Genomic DNA, 19935 nt, shown 5'->3' on the forward strand with positions numbered 1-19935 from the left:
CCTTTCTTCTCGTTTCTTCCTAATGTGAAAGCGTGTACTTAGAGAGCCTTAGCAAAATATGAAAACAAAAGCCCACAATAAAGAAGCTCATCTTTCCATGTTGAGACAATCGAGTTCACGTGTTCTGTGCGTATTCTGGGGAGCTGGGCCGTTTACATCATGTGTCCTGCAATCTCTGGCCCTGTGACCCTCTGATTCCAGAAGCCATGATGAGCACCACAGGACTTGTAGACAGTGCTGAAGGGCAGAGGTCCCCAACCCCCTGTCCCACGCAAGAGCTGCGATGCATTGGCATCTCCATAGCTCTCGGTTCTCCCTGCTGCAGAGGGCGTGGGGGCTCTCGCTGAGGTTCCAGGCTCACCAGTGAGCATATTTTTCCCTGTAGGAAGATCTTGCTGGCTGAATTGCAGACCGCCTGGGTACATTGGTGGCTCCTTTGTGTCTGCTGAGGTCAGAGCAGTTGTCAGGGCCAACACGGAAACACGTTATGCTGAGTTTCCTCTCAGTTCTTTTGTGGTTGACAGCCCAGCACAATCTAGCTGTCAGGGGTGAGTGTTCAAGGTTGACTGTTGATCAGCATTTGGTGCAGTGGTTAAGACACCCGCAGCCCTTATCAGAGTCCCTGAGTTTGAGTCCTGTCTCTGCTCCCAATTTTATACTGATGCACACACCAGGAGGAAGCAGGTGACGGCTAAGTGCTTGGGTCCTTGCCACACACACACATGGGAGGCCTGCATTGAGTCCTGGGCTTTGGGCTTTGGCCTTGCCCAGCCCCAGCTGTTGCAGACATTTGGAGAATGAAGCAGCAGATGGAAGATATATCTGTCGGTCTGTCTTTGTCTTGCAAATAAAATTAAAAAAAAAAAAAAAACAAAAACAGTTGCTGGTTGCTCTGCCCCTCCCTGCCCTTTCACTGCCACTCCATCAGTTGTCCCCAGGCTCTGCAATCTGCTGTCCTTGTGTGCATAGCCTTCTACAGCTGCGTCATCCCTCCCCCAAGCACCTGACTCCATGCGGGTTGTGTGCAGAGGGTTGCTGTTCCTGCGACATTGAACTCCCTGGCACTCAGGACACACGATCAGGGAACTCGTGCTCTCTGGGCTGCCATGTCTGAAATGTGTTTGCTGGGTTGGTGCTGCTGTCCTGTGTCTGGAAGGCACCTTCTCACCTACTGTTGGGAAGGGTGCCTGTGGATTGCTTCTGGTGTCCTGGCGCTGACTTCCCTGTCTTCTCTGTTCCAGACAGCCGCCTGAAGCTCAGCCAAGCCCAGGGGAACCTGTCCATTCTGGAGACGCGGCAGGTGCAGCTGGAGTGTGTGGTCTTGAACCGCACCAGCGCGGCCTCCCAACTCGTGGTGGAGTGGTTTGTGTGGAAGCCCAACCACCCGGAGCGGGAGACCGTGGCCCGCCTGAGCCGCGAGGCCACCTTCCACTATGGCGAGCAGGCGGCCAAGAACCAGCTGCAGGGCCGGCTGCATCTGGAGAGTCCATCCTCCGGCGTGTACCGGCTCTTCATCCAGAACGTGGCCGTGCAGGACAGCGGGACGTACAGTTGCCGCGTGGAGGAGTGGCTGCCCAGCCCCAGCGGCGTGTGGTATAAACGGGCCGAGGATACTGCTGGGCAGACAACGGTCACAGTCATGCGACCAGGTGAGGGCTCATCTCCCCAGCCTCCACGCGCCGAGGCTCCCCTCTAAGTGCCATGTTTTATGCCCTGGATACAAGTTGCTTATTCATCACATAAATACTGGTGGTTAACTCTATGTGTGTTTACAATATGCATTTGCAAAGTTGTCTTAATTTTTTTTCTTTGGAATGGAAAATTGCACATCTGGCTGTGGCCTGAGGTGATTTGATTTCTTAATTAGAATAAAAGATGGCAATTAGTTATTCCTGCTAATAGAATGCTTTCATAGAATGCACTCAGATTTGGACAAGTGTGGATATGACAGAAATCTTGAAATAAGGGCTGTGGTTGAAAAAAAATGAGACTTCTGGGTTTTCAGCGGAAAAGAATTGATTCACGTGCTCTAAATAGCAAGCCACGTAGGGTCTGCAGTCTGTGCTCTCACTGCCTAATAGCTTTCTTGGTAGGCATGTCTGTTCTGGTGGCCTTTGGCTTTTCTTGGCTTTATTGCTATTTCTGAAGTACCTGAGGGCATGTAATCGCAAGGTGTAATTGTTGCTCCACATTCTAGCACATGTGATGAGTGGTAGGATGTGCAGGATCGCCTGCGTCCTTTGCCACGTCACGTCCCCCTCCCAGATGACAGTAAGAAGTCCACAGTCCTTGTCAGGACATAGGCAGAGACGAGCTTGTGACTTCTGTCTTGCTGCTGTTCTCAGCACACGGACCTCCATGTCTGTGGTCTTTGGCGCCACTGGTAGTTCGTGTCGTGTTTTCACATCTGCCTGGAGCATCTTGTTTTGTCCGTGGGACACAGGAACTTCAGGGTTGTGCTGGGCCCTGTACGTCACGGAGCACATGTTGGCGTGCCGAATGCACCCATTGTACGGGAAAAGGACGCTGTCTCACGCCCGCCTGTGTCTTGCCCGAGCTGGGGGGAAAATCACCTCCACTCTGAGTTACTCCTATTTTCCTGTGAGCTTTGACTTATTTATGTATTTTCTGCTTTCTACTCTGCCTAGAAACTGCTGCCTATCTTTTCTTGAAGGGGAACTGCAGTGAGGGGCAGCTGATTGCCCTCCTCTCACAGCTCCCACCATTTGCTGCAGATCAGCGCAGTGAGGTCCCCGGGGTGGGGTGGGGAGAGACAGACACTGACGGAGCTCCAGCTGCCCCTGCCACCGTTAGATTTGCCTTCTGGCTTCCCAGCCACCCTGCGTGGTAGATTTTATGAACGAGGCTAACAATGCCACAGAGGATTGTGAGGCCGTGAGGACGAGCAGGTGGAGGAGTCACTCCAGTGTCCCTCCTGCTACTCCGTGTGCTCCCAACATGGCCCCAGGAACCTGTGTCTGTCTCCCGTTCCACTGGGAGAGTTGGCGCGACCTTTCTCGCTCCTCTCCATCTGTTTGTTCCTGATTAAGTTGTGCTGATTACAAAGCACTGGGAAGAAAAGTATGACTCTGAAAAGAAAGGTTATGCATATTCCCGCTGCCCACATAGCTACTGTTGTGTGGCATAGGCTCTTTGGTCTTGCCTTGTGTCTTCATATTCCTTTTTTTTTTTTTTTAAAGATTTTATTTATTTATTCGAGTGGTAGAGTTACAGACAGTGAGAGGAAGAGACAGAGAAAGGTCTTCCTTCTGTTGGTTCACTCCCCAGATGGTCGCAACGGCCAGAGCTGTGCTGATGCAGCCAGGAGCCAGGTGCTTCCTCCTAGTCTCCCAAGCACTTGGGCCATCTTCTACTGCTTTCCCAGGCCATAGCAGAGAGCTGGATTGGAAGAGGAACAGCCAGGACTAGAACTGGTGCCCATATGGGATGCTGGTGCCTCAGGCAGAGGATTAACCTACTGCGCCATGGTGCTGGCCCCATCTTTTTTTTTTTTTTTTTTTTTTTAAGATTTATTTTTTTATTTGAAAGTCAGAGTTACACAGAAAGAGAAGGAGAGGCAGAGAGAAAGAGAGGTCTTTCATCCACTGGTTCACTCCCCAAATGGCTGCAACAGCTGGAGCTGTGCCAATCCAAAGCCTGGAGCCAGGAGGAGGTTCTTCCAGGTCTCCCACATGGGTGCAGGAGCCAAGGACTTGGGCCATCTTCCATTGCTTTTCCAGGCCATATCAGAGAGCTGAATTGAAAGTGGAGCAGCGGGGACTTGAACCGATGCCCATATGGGATGTCAGCACTGCAGGCCGCAGCTTTACCTACTACGCCACAGTGCTGGCCCCTTCATATTCTCTTGCCTCTCTCTATAAACACAGTGAGCATCTCACTGTCTTAGTTGTATTCCCCCACTCACCCTTATACGTGATTCTTTCTGTGTGTCATCGAGAGCATTTCATCATCATGGTCTTTACTGGTTGTGTAATGTTTGTTGTGAGGATGTATTTAAAAAACTTACTTCTGAGATATAATCGAACATAATATGAGTAGAAAACTCAAAATAATCGACATTTTTAAAAATGATTTATTTGTTTGAAAGTCAGAGTTACAGAGAGGGGGGAGAGACAGAGAAATATCCTCCATGTGCTGGTCGACTCCCGATGGCTGCAATAGCTGGAACCGGGCCAGGCCTAAGCCAGGAGCTGGGTCTCCCATATGAGTAGCAGGGGCCCAAGCACAGTGGAACCCATCTTCCACTGCGTTCCCCAAGCCATTAGCAGGGAGCTGGATCGGAAGTAGAGCAGCTGGGACATGAGCCAGTGCCCATGTGGGATGCTAGCACTGCAGGAGGAGGCTTTATCCACTGTGCCACAACACCGGCCCCATAGCATAACTCTTTAAGAGTAGTGTTAGATAATAATCATTAGTGTGGGTGTTGTAGTACACTGCTTGGGACACCTGTACCCAGTGTCGGAGTGTGAGTTCCAGTCCCAGATCCTCTGCTTCCTACTGAGCATCCTGCTCATGCACCTGGCAAGGCAGCGGACAATGGCCCAAGCACCTGGGTTCCTGTCACCCATGCAAGAGGCTCAGATGGAGCTGCGGCTCCCGGCTTTGGTCTGGCCCAGCATCAGCTGTTGCAGCCATCTGGGCAGTGAACCAGTGGATAGAAGATCTTGCTCTCTGTCTCTTCCTCTCTGTCATTCTGCCTTTCAAATAAATAAAAACCTTTAAAAAAAAATCAGCTTCCAGTGCTTAGAGTTGGCTGTGCACTACAGCATAAAACACGCAATGAAGGGCTTGTACCCTCAGTCAGGTTGTGCTGAAGCAAATGAGTATGGTGTGTGGCTCACAGAGCAGGGAGAGAGAACCAAGTTCATCAGAGAGTGACCAGGAAGCAGCCGTCAGACTAACAGCCACAGGACACTAACCTGCACTGGAGGGCGGCATCCACTTTCTTGGCCTGTTTTACAAGGCGATGCACACTGGGAACCAACCTGGTGGTAGAGAAACATATCAAGGGCAGGGAGGTGGAAATGAATTCCATTCACAAAACTGGAGTCCTGGATGCAGTCAAGGCACTGGAAGTGGCCAAGAAACACAGCAGGCAGTTAGAGGGGAAGGAAGCCAAGGGCGAGCAGACAGAGGGGCACCTTCTGGAGGAACTGAGTGCCTGATTCTCTCTGTGTGGCCACGTGCCACACGTGATGGATTCCACTGGGCATCACCCAGCACCACCTGACACCCAGCACCACCTAGATACGCTGGCCAGTCACTAGGGACTTTGGGATGGAGAAGAAGTACTATGGTCCCCCAAAGCCCCCTGTTGGTCTGGGGGCAGGGGTGGGGGACCTTTTTTTGCCAAGGGCCATTTGGTTATTTATATAACATCATTTGTGGCCCATACAATTGTCAACTTAAAAATCAGCCTGCTATAGACTGCCTGAATTTTGAGTCCTGCCTGCAGTTGTCTTGGAAGGCCCAGACGACGTCGGAGGCTGACCGTTCCCCACCCCTGGTGTGGGGTACAGCTCTCCCATGGCTTTGGGGTAGCATGTCAGTGTGTTCTCTGGCAGGATCAGCAGAGGAGTCCGGGAGCTGACTGATCATTCTCCATCCTGCCATTCTGTGCCCTCGGGCATCTCCTGCCCGTGAGAGCTGAGCTCAGGCCCTGTGCCCACCTCCTGAGACCAGTTACCAAACCTTCACCAGCCAGCAGTGTGAGGGCTGGGAGTGATGTGGCCAGGGGGAAGGGGCTGCCAGACCCACAGAAGCAGTAGGAACCCATTTGTTTTCACCCGTGAGCAACATTAAGCCAATTCATTCAAACCCAGGGCAATACCTGGGAAATAGCTCCTACTTGATCTTCCTCCAGCTGGAATCTGATTTGGTCTCTCTACTTTTATTGATGTTACCCTGGTATCTTTCATGAACATTTCATAAACAGAGCTTAAGGGAGGGCGTTTAGGAGCTAGGGAGTGAATGATTAGTTCAGAACCAACTACAATGAGCCAGAAAAAGAAAAGAAGGCAACAAAAGAAACAGCTTGGAGCCTGTCTGGCGGTGTCTGTGCGGTGACTCACCTGCCTCGGTACCTCTCTCTGGCTTGTCTGGGCCTCCCTAGGTTGGCGAGCACACTTAGTCTGTGTGTATTCTCCCAAAAGGCCGCTGTGCAGAGGGAGAGGCCCCCTCAGCTCTGCCGGCTGTCTGAGGCGTCAATGCTTGGAGAGAATATTTACTGTGTTGGGCTCACTATGGCTTCAGCAGTCAGCTACCTACACACAGTTGAAACCCAAAAATTACTGAATAGACGTGTTGGTTTCCTAGGGCTGCCAACTCGACAGCTCTTACTCTCTCACAGTTCTGGAGGCCAGAAGTTCAAATGCCAGGTGTCCCTACAGCCACGCTCCCTGTGACGGACAGGGAGGAAGGGAGGAACCCTTCCTGCCTCGTCCAGCTGCCCGGAGCTCCCAGTGCCCTGGGCTGGTGGCTGCATCAGTACAGCCCACGCTGTGTGTCCTGTGGCTTTCCCCTCCCCCGCGTACCCCCTCTCGTTCCTACAAGGACACCCGTTGTCCTGGTCGGCTTGGCTGCCAGACATAGTGCTACAGGGTGGTGGCTCATGCAGCAGAAGTTTTTTTTTTTTTTTCTCACAGTCTGGACTCTGAGGTTGGATGCTGGCTCATTGGGGTTCTGGTAAGGGAGTTCTTTTTGGCTTGCAAATGGCTGCTTTTTACTGTGTCCTCAGGTAGGCTTTCCTTGGTGTGTACACACCCAAAAAGAGACAGAAAGATTATTTCTCTTCCTCTTCTTCTAAAGTAACCAGTCTGATTGGATCTAGGGCCCACCCTTATAACCGCTTAAAGGCTCTGTCTAAATAGTCACACTGGGGTCAGGATATCACCATATGAAGTTTGAGGGGATTTCAGTCCATAGCACTAGTTATTTGCTTAACGGTCTACCCTAATTCAGTATCTCATCTTAGCCAGCTACATCTGCAAAGGACCTGTTTCCAAAGGACCTATTTCTCAATAAGGTCACATTCCTTTTGTCTTGTTTTGTTTTCATATTTGTTTACTTATTTGCAAGGCAGAATGGAGGGCGGGGCTGGCATTGTGGTGGAGCAGGTAAAGTTGCTGCCTGCAATGCCAGCATTCCGTGTTGGTGCTGGTTCAGGTCCTGGCTGCTCTACTTGAGGTCCAGCTCCCTGCTGATGCACCTGGGAAAAGAGCAGCAGAAGATGGCCCAGATGTTTGGACCCCTGCTACCCAAGTGGGAAACCCAGAAGAAGCTCCTAGCTCCTGGCTTCAGTCTGGCCCAGTGCTGGCTGTTGAAGCTATCTGGAAGTGAACCAGTGGATGGAAGATCTCCCCCCTCTCTGTTTCTGTCTCTTTCTCTGTAACTCCAGCTTTCTAAATAAATAAATCTTAAAAAAAAAAAAGAAAAGAAAAGAAAAGAAAAAAAGAACGGCAGAGAGAGAATGCTTCCATCCACTGTTTCACTCCCTCAAAGTACCTAACAATAGCTGGGGCTTGGGCCAGGCCAAAGCTAAGAGCCAGGAACTTCATCCATGACTTGCCATGTGGGTGGCAGGAACCCAAGTACTTGGGTCATTTTCTGTTGCCTCCTAGGCACATTAGCATATTAGCTGGATCGGAAGCACTCCAGTATGGGCTGTGGGCATCCTGAGCTGCAACCTAACCTGCTGTGACACAACACCTGCTGCCCCTAAGGTCACATTGTGAGATTCCAGGTAGACGTGAATTCTGGGAGGACACTGTTCAACCACTGCAAGGGGTTACAGTGGCAATAATTGTCCCTCCCTGCCTGGAGTCCACAGCAGCCACATCACCAGCCTGTTGTGAATTCTTCCACAGATACTTTATACAAATATAAATAATATGTCAAAAAAGTTTTTTTGGCCGGTGCTGCGGCTCAATAGGCTAATCCTCCGCCTTGCGGCGCCAGCACACTGGGTTCTAGTCCCAGTCGGGGCGCCGGATTCTGTCCCGGTTGCCCCTCTTCCAGGCCAGCTCTCTGCTGTGGCCAGGGAGTGCAGTGGAGGATGGCCCAAGTGCTTGGGCCCTGCACCCCATGGGAGACCAGGAGAAGCATCTGGCTCCTGGCTTTGGATCAGCGCAATGCACCGGCCGCGGCAGCCACTGGAGGGTGAACCAATGGTAAAGGAAGACCTTTCTCTCTGTCTCTCTCTCTCTCACTGTCCACTCTGCCTGTCAAAAAAAAAAAAAAAAAAAAGTTTTTTTTCTGCACAAGTTGATATACAGAGTGCATGGTGCTTTGTAGCAGTTTGTCTTGGGTCTGCTTCCACATTCCTGACTGTAGCACCACCTGGATGTCTTTTCAATAGGTGCAAAGCATTCTATGGCATGGATATTATTACAGTAGTCATGGACATTGAGTTTGTTTTAAACAAATAAATTAAAGCAGCCTGTTCTCCCTTCCTTGTCCCTTGTGTGCCCCCAGATGCCGCCCTGCAGGTGGACACAGTGGTGCCCAACGCCACGGTGTCTGAGAAGGCCGCCTTCCAGCTGGACTGTAGCATCGTGTCCCGCTCCAGCCAGGACTCCCGCTTTGCTGTGGCCTGGTATTCCCTAAGGACTAAAGCTGCCGGGAAAAAGGGAAGCCCAGGTCTGGAAGAAGAGGAGGAGGAAAAAGAAGAGGAGGAGGACGACGATGAGGACGTCAACGAGGAAAACGAGGAGAGCCCGACAGAGCGCGTAGTCCTGCTGAGTGTGGGCCCAGATGCCGTCTTTGGCCCAGAGGGCGGCCCCTGGGAGGGCAGGCTTCGCTTCCAGAGGCTCTCTCCACTGCTCTACCGGCTCACGGTGCTGCAGGCCAGCCCCCACGACACGGGCAACTACTCCTGCCACGTGGAGGAGTGGCTGCCCAGCCCCCAGAAGGAATGGTATCGGCTGACAGAGGAGGAGTCCGCCCCCATCGGCATCCGTGTTCTGGATACAGGTAAGTTCCCCTGAGACTGAGGAAAGATATCCCTGTTGGCTCCAACTCTGCCGGGAAGATAAATCTGGAGTTTGTTTATGGGTTAATAAGCAGTTTTTCTTTCTTTCTTGTGTGTGTGTGTGTGTGTTTTTTTTTTTAAGATTTATTTATTTTATTTGAGAAGCAGAATTACAAGGAGAGTGAGAGACAGAGAGAGAGAAAGATTTTCCATCCACTTGTTCACTCCCCTAATGGCCACAATGGCTGGGGCTGGGTCTCCCACATGGGTGCAGAGACCAATTTCTGCTGCTTCTGCAGGCACACTGCAGGGAGCTAGATCAAAAATAGAGCAACCAGGACTCAAACTGGTGCCCATGTGGGATGCTGGCATCACAGGAGGCCATTCAACTTGCTGTGCCACAACACTGGCCCCAATATGCATTCTCAACTGCCGTGGGCATTTATTAGTAAGGTTTGAGATATGGTAGGATTTGATGTATGAGGGTACCTCAAAAAGTTTGTAGGGAAAATGGAATTAAAAGATGAGTTTTTTATGATGATGCAAAGAAATTTGTACAAAAAAATTTGAGCTCCATGCATGCAAGAGGTCTTTAAAAAGTTCATGGAAATTGTGTATTATGAAGAAAACCACGCATAATTTCAAAACCTTTTTGCATCAAGATAAACTTATCTTCTAAGTCCATTTTCCATGAACTTTTTAAAGTTCTCTGTACCTGTGTCCTGAATTATATGTCTCAACAAGGCGCTCTTTTGATTGGCCTTCTGCCAAAATGTGGATTTTTTTCAGACTGAAAATGGTGTTTCTTACAGTAGCATTAGCCTATCATGCAGAAAAAGCTGTTTGCTAGAATTTTCAACTTCTTTTCAGTCAAAATTTTGACCACATCATCTTAAATTTGTTTTTGAGTTTTGTCAGCTATTTCTTTTCCTCAACCCCCTCCTGTTAACCAGACATTAGATAGGGTCACATGCAAGTGAGCTTTTGTGGGTCAACGTGACTATCAGCCATTCTGTATGTCTTGGACATTAGTAAGTGTAAGTAAATGTTATGTGTTAACACTGCGGAGCAATGACTGCAGTGGAAGGAAAAGCAGAAAAAACCCTAACTTGTACCTAGACCACCTGACGATCTGCAGAATACGCCTGTCTGGACGTAAAAGGAATCCGCTCAGGCTGCAGTTTGCTGGCCTGTGTGCACATCCGTAGTTAGCAAGCGTCAAGGGGCAGAGGCCACCCGGCAGCCTTACTTTAAAGGAAAGCAGGGGCTTCCAGAGGCCAGGCTCCTGCTGAGGCTGGACAAGTGGCAGAGCAGCCCTGGACCTGGGTCACAGGCTGCCTGGCTTCATCCTCTTCTGTAGCCAGCAATTACTAACGCTGTGTTCTGAGCAGTCCTGGACACACTGTGGCTGGCTGTAGATGGCCCACGGTGACATTCTAATCGATGGTATTAATCAAGCAGGCATCATTTCTGCTCTCAGAAGCTCGAAGGAGGAGAGTGTGTTAGGTTCCCAAAGGAAGGGGTTGGGGGTGGGGTGGGTTTGCAGCAGAACTACATGCCAGGGGACACAGGAACTAGAACCGCATAGGAGGTTCAGACGGAACTGGAGACGGCTTCCGTAGTGTCCTAGATGCAGCCGAGTTCACAATCAATAAGCTATGTGATAGTCTTTGGCCTTCCAAGCAGAAATAATGGATCTCCACGGACAATGGGAGCATTCCTTTGACGGTGCAGCCAAGAACTGGAAGAGGCATTGCTGTGGGAAAGCAAACACAAGGGTGGTCTCCCCATCTGTGGTGGGGGCAGGGTGGGCACGGCGCCGGCAGTCCAGGCTCACTGCCCTCACTGTCTCGTCTCCCTCACCATCCTCTTCAGGTTCCACCCTCCAGTCTCTCATCTGCTCCAACGACGCACTCTTTTACTTCGTCTTCTTCTACCCCTTCCCCATCTTCGGAATCCTCGTCATCACCATCCTGTTGGTGCGCTTCAAGAGCCGCCACTCAAGCAAGAACTCCGAAGGCAAGAACGGGGTGCCCCTGCTGTGGATCAAAGAGCCGCACCTCAACTACTCCCCTACGTGCCTGGAGCCCCCCGTGCTCAGCATCCACCCGGGAGCCATAGACTAAAGGGGGCCGGCCCAGCGGACGTCAGCCGTGGAGGAACTGAGCCTCTGCCTCACCACCTCTCGCTCTGTGATGGTTCAGTCGACAGCACCCACACTCCAGTGCCGGGGCAGAAGATCCTTAGACTTGACAAGTGTTCACAGGGACAGACCGCCTCCAGGGGGCAGTCTTGGTTGGTTAGCTACTTGCACCTACATATTGTGACCCTGCCATCGTCTCGGGTTTCTTGTTTCTGTCTTCGGTAATGTAGTGAGTAGCTCCAGGTGCCACATCTACTCACTGATTTATCTCGTATTCTCAGATAGATATGGGGGTTGTTCTGTTTCGTCATGTACTCTTTTTAAATCCCTTCCCTCCACCCCTTTTGGACTCATAAGGGTTTGAACAAATTTCTCACTGACGGCAAAAGAAGGCCGACGTGACGGTGGCAAGGAGTATCTTCCAAGACTTCCTGTTTTTATGCATTTAAAAATGCCACCCATGGACCAAAATATACGCCAACATTTTTTTCCCTTTCTTACCAAGACTTGAAAATTGTGTGTAGTGTGGGCCCAATTTGTATCTTATCTTTCCCCTCAGCTGGGGTGGTTGAACCACTTTGCAGTGAAGATGAAAGCATTGCATTTTGCTTCAAAGAACTGTGGACGTACACGAGGAGTCCTGCATAAGTCCGTTAGGAGTAGACGGTGCCCAGCCAGCCTGGCTGTTACGCAGCACAATGGCTTCACCCCATCACTGCCAGAGTCAGAAAGCCATCCTGGAGGAAGAATGGGTCAGAAGCCCCCTGCAGTGCAGACTTTTTGAGCTACAGAGGGCAGAGGGCTGCTGCCAGCAGTGACTGACTTTGAGCTTGACCAAAGCCGATGCTTAGAGAAGGAAGAGAAAACAGGGCTGGTTGCTGGCTTGATCTGTTCTGTGCAGTCTCTGACTGACAGCTGGGAGCTGGTGGCTTTTGTCTGCGGGTGCTTTACCAGACTCTGCAGGGGGGAAGTGTTGGGTAAGGCTGGAAGGGGGACAGTCCCGAGCCAAGCACAGGGGCCAATGTAGCCACCGTAGGAACATGTGGTGGGCACCAGGCCAGGGACACAAGAGCAAGTCGTGGGGATGAGAGCAGGCATTCTGGGACCTGGCGTTGGAGGACACAGAAGAAGGCAGAGATGTGAAGATGAGACCTCTCCTCTGCCTCAGACACTGATGTCTTCCTCCTGTGCCATTTGCCGCTTGCTGCTTCTCATTGCATTAGAGCATCGGCCCCAGGGGAGACCAGCCCGGCCCGTGCAGCTCTCCAGTGCACCTGTCTCAGCAGACAGGGGCGACTGGCGCTGTCTATGGCAGTTTCTCCCTTCCCTTGGTTCTTTCTGTGTGGCTTTAGGTTACTTGGTTGTTCATTGTTACAATCGTTTTTAATTCAACACCCGGGATTCTGGGCCAGTGTCCCACTGTTGTTTACACTGCTGGGCCAGGTGCTGGGCTTCCTACCCCCATTTGTTCACTCCGTGAAGATGTCTTGTGCTCACGCTTCCCCATATTCAGCTCTCTTCCTCCAGGACCTTGTGTCTTGAATCCCAAGAGGGCAAAGCTACCAGGGATTCTAGAACTAAAAGGCAACAAGAGGTTCCTGTGGAGCTCGAATGTTCCAAACATGAACAGACGCCAGGGCAGGTGGCCATGACCATGAGGGTGCGAGTCCTCAGCAGGAGTCTGCAGGGGGTGCGGGTTGGCCCATGGATGATGTGTCAAGCTGTGGCTGAGGGGAAGCGGGTGACGGACAGGCTGGTGCTGGCCTGCCTGTCCCTCAGATAGACCTTCCTAGGAGACCGCAGGTAGGCAGTGCCACCTGCATCCCATGTTTGCTAACCAAACTGATGCTCGTTTACAATGCTGCATCCACGCCTTGGAGGTACAGAATGGGCCCCAACATGAACAAAGAAGGTCTTCGGGCCCATTTCTTCATCAAAAGGTGTGGGCTTTAAGTGGGAAAGTGCTGACTCCTACTTTACAGGCTGAGTCACGCGGGAAGAGGACTGACTTCCCCTCTGAGTGGAAGGGTGCCAGAGGGCCGGCTGGGACCGACCCAGCTTTCAGTTGGAATTGCTTTGTAGCAGTAGAAAAGTAGGTGCTGCACGTAGTTAAATAGGTGAAGCAGTTGCAGGAATGTGAAAGGAAGAGAGAAACCGAAGCCAGTATTCTAAGAATTGCTTTTTCTATTTTCTAACGGGCCGGGGATACCATCAAGGCTTGAACTTTGGGAGCTTTCTATGAAAAACCCCGGGACCTTCTTTCTTTGACCATTTCTATGGAAATGTGATGTCGGATGAATGGTGATGGTGCCCTCCAGTGGCTGCAAGACCTCATTGCACATTGTCTACCGAAGCTTTAGTCTTGTCAGGAGAGGAACGCTTGGGCATCTCTCTTGCCTCACCTGCGTCTACAATGTTGCATTTATGGAAAACTACACTGTGCTAGGCGCATTCCAAGACATGGATATGACCACACCCTCTTTGACCCAGGGTGTTTCTGTAGCAAGTTTTCATATTCTTTTCAAACAATAGTTTCTCTGCGTTAATTGTTGAAGGAAAAAAAAAAAGATGGGGTAAGAAAACTACCCTTGCATGATGTAGAGAGCTGTTGAATTGTTTTGTTTTGTTTTTTTAAAGGAAAAACTCTTTGTAAGATGTTGCACTAAAACGTTTTATATACACTTCAGAGACCTGTAGTAAATTATGTTGAAAATACGGCTGTTTACATTTCTTGGAGTCTGGTGTTCCTTTCCCGTCCCATCATCAGCTCTTTCTGGAGTGGAACTGTGCTGGAGGTGCCTGGAGTTCTGTCCTTGGCGTTGGCCTCTCAGGCTCCAGGTTCACGAGTTGCAGCCTTTGTGATCATGCCCCGCCCACAGCCCAAATGGTGGTGACTTTGAACACGTGATGCATGTCCATCTTCATGACACTCTATGCCATGTGTACTGGGCAGGCTCAGACAGTAGATCTTCTGATCTGTGTCTATCCAGGTTTCTTTGATGGGGAGAGGCACAGGATGAGATGAGAGAATGATGAGAAGGGGAGTAGGAGCAGGGTAGAAACTTCTCCCTGGCCACAAGGGCCTCTGCAGCAAGACCACACCTTCCTTCTCAGACCACATAGCGCTGCCCTGAGTGCGAAGTGTCCAACAAGCGTTGTCCAGGATAGAGGCAAGAGTGGGCGCTGGACTGGCTTGTTCAGTGAGGTGACACAGCACACCATTGCCTGCACTGCTCAAATGCGTGGGGCTTTTCCCCACCTGTGCACTGAGAACAACCTTAGAATGATTAAAACCATGGCAAATGTGCATTTAGTCCAAACCCATCTGTAATTCTTTAAAATTCATAGAAGAACTTGCAAAAAGAACCAGAAGGAGGGTAAAAAGCAGAGGGCAGTCCTTCCTTTTCTTGTTCTTCCTTGTTCAAGTCCAAGACTCGGAGGCTTTCGTGTGTGCTCCCCTCTGCTCCCCAGCCCCGTCTGCTGCATCCTTATCAACTTCTTGCAGCTGTTGGCTTGGCCAGGAGCTGAAAATGTGACTGTTTATCCCTTGGGTACCCACAATGGTTCCATGGGAAGTCTTACATATTATTTTTGCCCAGTTTTTCCAAATGCTCTTTCTCTGCCAGGAAACATTTTCAACAGGGAAACAGAATATTTTGAAACAAGATTACCCCCTCTACCCCCTTTGTGCAAGTATGCTCATTGTTTATGTAAATGAAGTATGCTTCCCCATGAGGTGTACAATGAAAATGACTCTTTGCATTTATGCACGATTAGGGACTGTTTTGCTTGCTACATTCTGGGTTGCCTAAACGTCACGGGAGTGTAGTATAGGGTTTGGCATAAAGTGCAGCGAGAGCACTGGAGAGCGACACTCGGGAAGAGCAGCCCAGCCTGCTGCACAGACTCATGGGTGCCCTCCTCTCAGCTTCTCGCCCGTGGTTATCTACACCGACAAGAAGGTGAGCTGGGCCTTGCCACACTGGCCAGAGGGTGCAGAATACATCCAGCCCTCCTTTTGGGGGTGTGTTGTCAGGAGTTAAGGGAGCCTCTCTGAGCCGCTGATTGTGAAGTCTGCTAGACCAGGCGTGGAAGCCCTTCTCCAAATGCTGGACGGAAGCAGGGCGTCTTTCGTGATCAAAGAGCAGACACTGCTGATTGATCAGAGCAAAGTCCAACGAAGAAAGGGCTCGTGAATCATTCCTCGCCCAGTGCGTGGAGACCATGACCTGGGGGTACTCACCCAGCTCTGCTCCTGAGAAGGCACTAGCCAGTCCAAAAGTCCCTTTATTGTATTCTGTTCCCTGTATGAAAGGGGAAGAGTAGAAGCTTTGGACTTGGCCAGGATTAGACTGTGGTTCTGCTCATTGCTCTGTGTCCTTAGACAGGCTTACCTTCTCTGAGCCTCAGTTTCCTCATTTGCAAAAACAGGGATGGCAGTAAGATTAAATTGACGCAGGCGGGGCTGGCGCCGTGGTTCACTTGGTTAATCCTCTGCCTGCAGTGCCAGCATCCCATGTGGGCCCCAGATTCTGTCCCGGTTGCTCCTCTTCCAGTCCAGCTCTCTGCTGCGCCCAGAGGGCAGTGGAGGATGGCCCAAGTGCTTGGGCCCTGCACCCGCATGGGAGACCAAGAGGGAGCATCTGGCTCCTGGCTTTGGATCGGCACAGCTCCGGCTGTAGCGGCCATTTGGGGAGTGAACCAATGGAAGGAAGACCTTTCTCTCTGTCTCTCCCTCTCACTGTCTATATCTCTTACCTGTCAAATAAATTAAAAAAAAAAAAATTGACCCAGGCAATGCCCCTAATACAGGGTGTGGCTCATAGTGAGTGCGCTCCATGGGTCTGCTGTTCATCAGAGCTCAAAACTTGCTTTTGGCTGCTCACAGTCTGAACACCTGACCCCATCTTACCCTTACAAGTTGGCCCAAGCTCCTACCAGCCTAGGGCAGAGAGGAAACTTGATTGGCTCCCATTTTGTGCTACCCTCGGCACCTGCCTTGTGTTCCCAATAGCTCAGGGCAGTATCAGATGTCTTTTAAGATAGTGGGCTTTTGGGCTGGTGCTGTGGCGTAGTAGGTAAAGCCACCGCCTGCAGCGCCATATCCCATATGGACACCGGTTTGTGTCCCGGCTGCTCCACCTTCCATCCAGCTCTCTGCTGTGGCCTGGGAAGGCATTGGAGGATGGCCTGAGTGCTTGGGTCCCTGCACCCACGTGGGAGACCCGGAGGAGCTGCTGGCTCCTGGCTTCAGATCGGTGCAGCTCCAGCCATTGTGGCCATTTGGGGAGTGAACCAGCGGATGGAAGACTTCTCTGTCTCCCTCTGCCTTTCCTCTCACTGTAACTCTTTCAAATAAATAAATAAATCTTTAAAAAGCAAAAAAGCAGGCTTCATAGTACAGGACATTGGCCCCAGAAATTTCATTGACAGACTTTTAAAGATTGTTTGGCTAACTCAAGGGAGAATTCCTGAATGCTTGCAGTTTGTCTTGAGTGACTTTGGGGTCCCCAGCCAAGGATGACAGAGATGAAGGCACATCTCGCATCGGTATTGAGCAGGGGACTGGGCTTCTCTCCTGCCGGTGGGAACAGGTCCTGCTTGCACAACAGTATGAGTTCTCAGTGCCTCAGCAGGGCGGGGCTCCTCTCTGCCAGGAGAGGACAGCCAGGGAGGCCGACGTGAGCTGCTGCAGATGGGAGCAGAGCAGTCTGAGCTGGGATCTGACAGACCCGCCGCGAGTCGGGGTCCCACAGCTTTGGGGAGGCCAAGTCCTGAAGGAGGTCATGGATCTGATCCCCGGGCCGCCCGAGCGAGAGCCCACAGCGGGTACGGAGGTTGGAGGAAGCAAAGGCTGGAAATCGCTCCCGCGCTATGGACGAGGGAAAAAGGGGCTGGGGGCCGGCCTCCGGGGACGCACACACGCCAACACGGCGTGTTGCCTGTGGCCTCTTGCATTCTGATGTTGAAGGAAAGTGTGGTTCCGAGGCTTGTCCTTCGTGCCCGGCTCAGTCACGGCCGGGAAGGCGGGCCTCGCGCTGCTGCGGCGCTTCCAGCCTCCAGGACGGCGACCTGTCCCCAGGCCACCTCAGGGCCGGATCTGTGGGGCCGGCTCCGTCGCGTCCACAGCGCTAAGGGAACGGGAGGACAGCCCTCAGCCGCTCGCAAGCAGAGAGAGAGAGAGCTACCTGGGTGAGGGGGAAGAGAGCCCGAACGCGGGAAGGAGGAGCCGAGCATGGGGGGGCGGGGATCCGCCGGGGCGGGGCGGGCGCGCAGGTGGGCGGGGCTTCTTCGGGACGGGACGGGGCGGGGCTGCGGAGGCTGAGGCCGGGAGTGGATCCCGCGCCTGATGGGCGAAGGCGGCAGGTAGCGGCTTGGGACGGTTCCTCGGTGTCCTCAGCGCCGCCTGCCTGAGGCTTGGGTTCGGTGGAGGCCGCTCCTGGGCTGTCCGGCGCCCCTGGGCTCAGAGGCCTTGAGGACGCGCCGGGGCTGAGGCGGCTGCGGGTCGGGGAGCGGACAGTGAATGAGTGGGGGGCTGGAACGTGAGCCCACGAGAGCCTTTCCAGGGGTGTCCCTGTCTAGGCAGTTGGATTGCAGCGCCTGAGGCCTGGTCTGCTCGGCTAGGAAAGACTGACCTCACGGGTGCTCCCTGGGATCCTTCAGTGGCCGCCCCTCCCTTCTCCACTGACCACGCCCCTTCTCCGAGAACTTCAAGGGGTCCATTACACCTCCCTGGCCTGGGTCCTCACCCCTACAGGGTCTGGGCATTCGGTTCCACCTCTCAGCTGGTACCGTCTGCTGTGCTGGAGGTAGACCTGGCCAGTTCTCCCCAAGGCGCCTCTCAGAATTGGGGTGAAGCGCAAGGGGAGACACTCCGGAGGTGTGTCTGTGCAGGCCAGGGCCTCCACCTCCCTTAGGGGCTGCTCCTTTTCCTCTCTTCAAAACATGAAAGAAGAACGAGTGTCCACAACTGGGTTCATCAGTTGTTCATTGTTCCACACTGATTGCACGGGCACGGGGTGCAGCTACTCCTGGAGGACAGCCTGTAGGAGAGGACCTAGGGCTGCTATCAAGTGCCTGCATTGTGAAGAGGGCAGCGCTTCGTGAGAGGCTAAAAATGAAGAGCCGTGGGAGCACAGGGGGAAGAAAGCCTTACCTTCTGTGAGGTTAGGTCATTCCACCTGGCCTTTGAGGAGAGCTGGTGATGTGGGAAGAGATTCCAAGAGCAGGAGACCAGGTAAGAACGGGGAGCCGGAGTGTGCAGGAGTTACTTGTGTGGCTGGCGGATACTTGAGGCCCCTTGGGGCGCCCTTCAGGTCCCCCTTGGAGCTTGGATTTGCTTCTGCAAGCAACGCAGGGCCGTTTGTGGCCTGAGAGGTGCAGAGGAGGGCTTGCGGTCAGGAGGCACCAGAGAGGAGGGGGTGGGCCAGGGCAGAGTGCCATCCCAGACCTGGTGAGCTGTGGTTTTGTGTGCAGACAGAGAGAGAAGCACACAGAGGTGTAGTGCATGCGACTGGTCACCTTGCTCACCACCGCCGGGGCCTCTGTTCTCTCTCCCACTGCAAACCCGGTTTGCCCACTGAGCCTTGCCTCCTTTAGAAGATTGTTCCAGCAGTCCCTGGGGTGGGGGTGGGGGTGGGGGGTTCATGCAGAAATCATGTCACTGGGCAAGCATGCATTTTTAACCTGCTTAGAATCGGCCTTAAACCGAGGACAAGAGTGAGTGCCATCACCCTGTGTAAGGTGGGCCCTTTGAAGGCCAAGGCCGCCTCCTTCGGGAGGCCTCAGCTCAAGAATCAGGTGGCTGGGTTTGGATCCTGGCTGTTGTCTCACCTGAGTTTGGAACCTGGACAAGTTGCCTCAGTATCTTCATCTTTGAAGAGAGCACCGCCCACTGGAGACAAAGAATAAGAAGACCCGTGTAGCTGCTTCATAGAAGAATCGTCAGCAGCGGTCATGGCATGAATATTCATTGTCAGCTTTGCGTCAGGCACTGTTTGTGGGACTGGGGATACAAAAGCCACAGACAGCTCCCTGCCCTTGCGAGGCTTACGTTATTTTGGGGAAGGCAGACAGTGTGCATAGGTGTTAGATGGTGGTGAACTTTTACGAGTAGGAAGATTCATAGAGCAAAGAAAAGAGAAGTTAAGCTGGAGAATTATTTTTTGTTCATTTTGGGGCATTTACAATCTTTAGAACAGTTACAAAAAAATGAACATGAGCATACTTTTCTCCTTGAATCACCCGTTAAGATGTCATTTGTTCTCTCTCTCTCTCTCTCTCTCCACATACACATTATTTTTTGCTGAACCGTTTGAGAGTTGTAAACTCCATGACTCCTCACCACTAAATACTTCAACATGTGTCTCCTGAGAAAATGAGCATTCTCCAGCAGGCCACAGAATCGTACTCAGTCAGAAAGCTGTAAGAGGGAGGCCAGCGCTGTGTTGCTGGGCTAAACTGTTGAAGTCTGCATTGCCGGCATCCCATATGGGCCAGGCTGCAGTGAGGAGCCCGGCACTCCATCCAGGTTTCCCACATGGGTGGCAGAGGCCCAAGCACTCAGACTATCTTCTGCTTTCCCAAGCACATTAGCAGGGAGCTGGATCAGAAAGAGAGCAGCCTGGACTTGAACAGTGCTCCAGTATGGGATACTGGCATCGTCGTAGGCAGTGACTTGCCCTGCTGGTCCAAGGAGGATCTTTTCAATAAGGGGGATAGTTGATCATAGACTTAAGGAAGAGCAGGCCACATGGTTACCCAGGGGAGTACTGCTGGAGGTGGAGGGGACGACTGGGACAAA

The 19935-nt window shown here is 52.1% G+C and overlaps 1 protein-coding gene across 9 annotated transcripts in view; it reads left to right on the forward strand.

Moving 5' to 3' along the window:
• Positions 1-13847, forward strand: part of IGSF3 (immunoglobulin superfamily member 3) — a 94914-nt gene extending 81067 nt beyond the window's left edge. For all 9 annotated transcript variants that reach the window (XM_089336984.1, XM_051856126.3, XM_089336981.1 and 6 more), the window contains 3 exons: positions 1242-1649; positions 8494-8991; positions 10865-13847. In XM_089336984.1, coding sequence (XP_089193110.1) covers positions 1242-1649; positions 8494-8991; positions 10865-11115 — 1157 coding nt within the window. In that variant the 3' untranslated portion in view covers positions 11116-13847. The remainder of the gene's footprint in view (positions 1-1241; positions 1650-8493; positions 8992-10864) is intronic.
• The last annotated feature ends 6088 nt before the right edge of the window (positions 13848-19935 follow it).

This window comes from Oryctolagus cuniculus, chromosome 7 (genome assembly GCF_051225735.1).
Source record: "Oryctolagus cuniculus isolate XC-2025 breed Fujian yellow rabbit chromosome 7, ASM5122573v1, whole genome shotgun sequence".
Classification (NCBI taxonomy): domain Eukaryota; kingdom Metazoa; phylum Chordata; class Mammalia; order Lagomorpha; family Leporidae; genus Oryctolagus; species Oryctolagus cuniculus.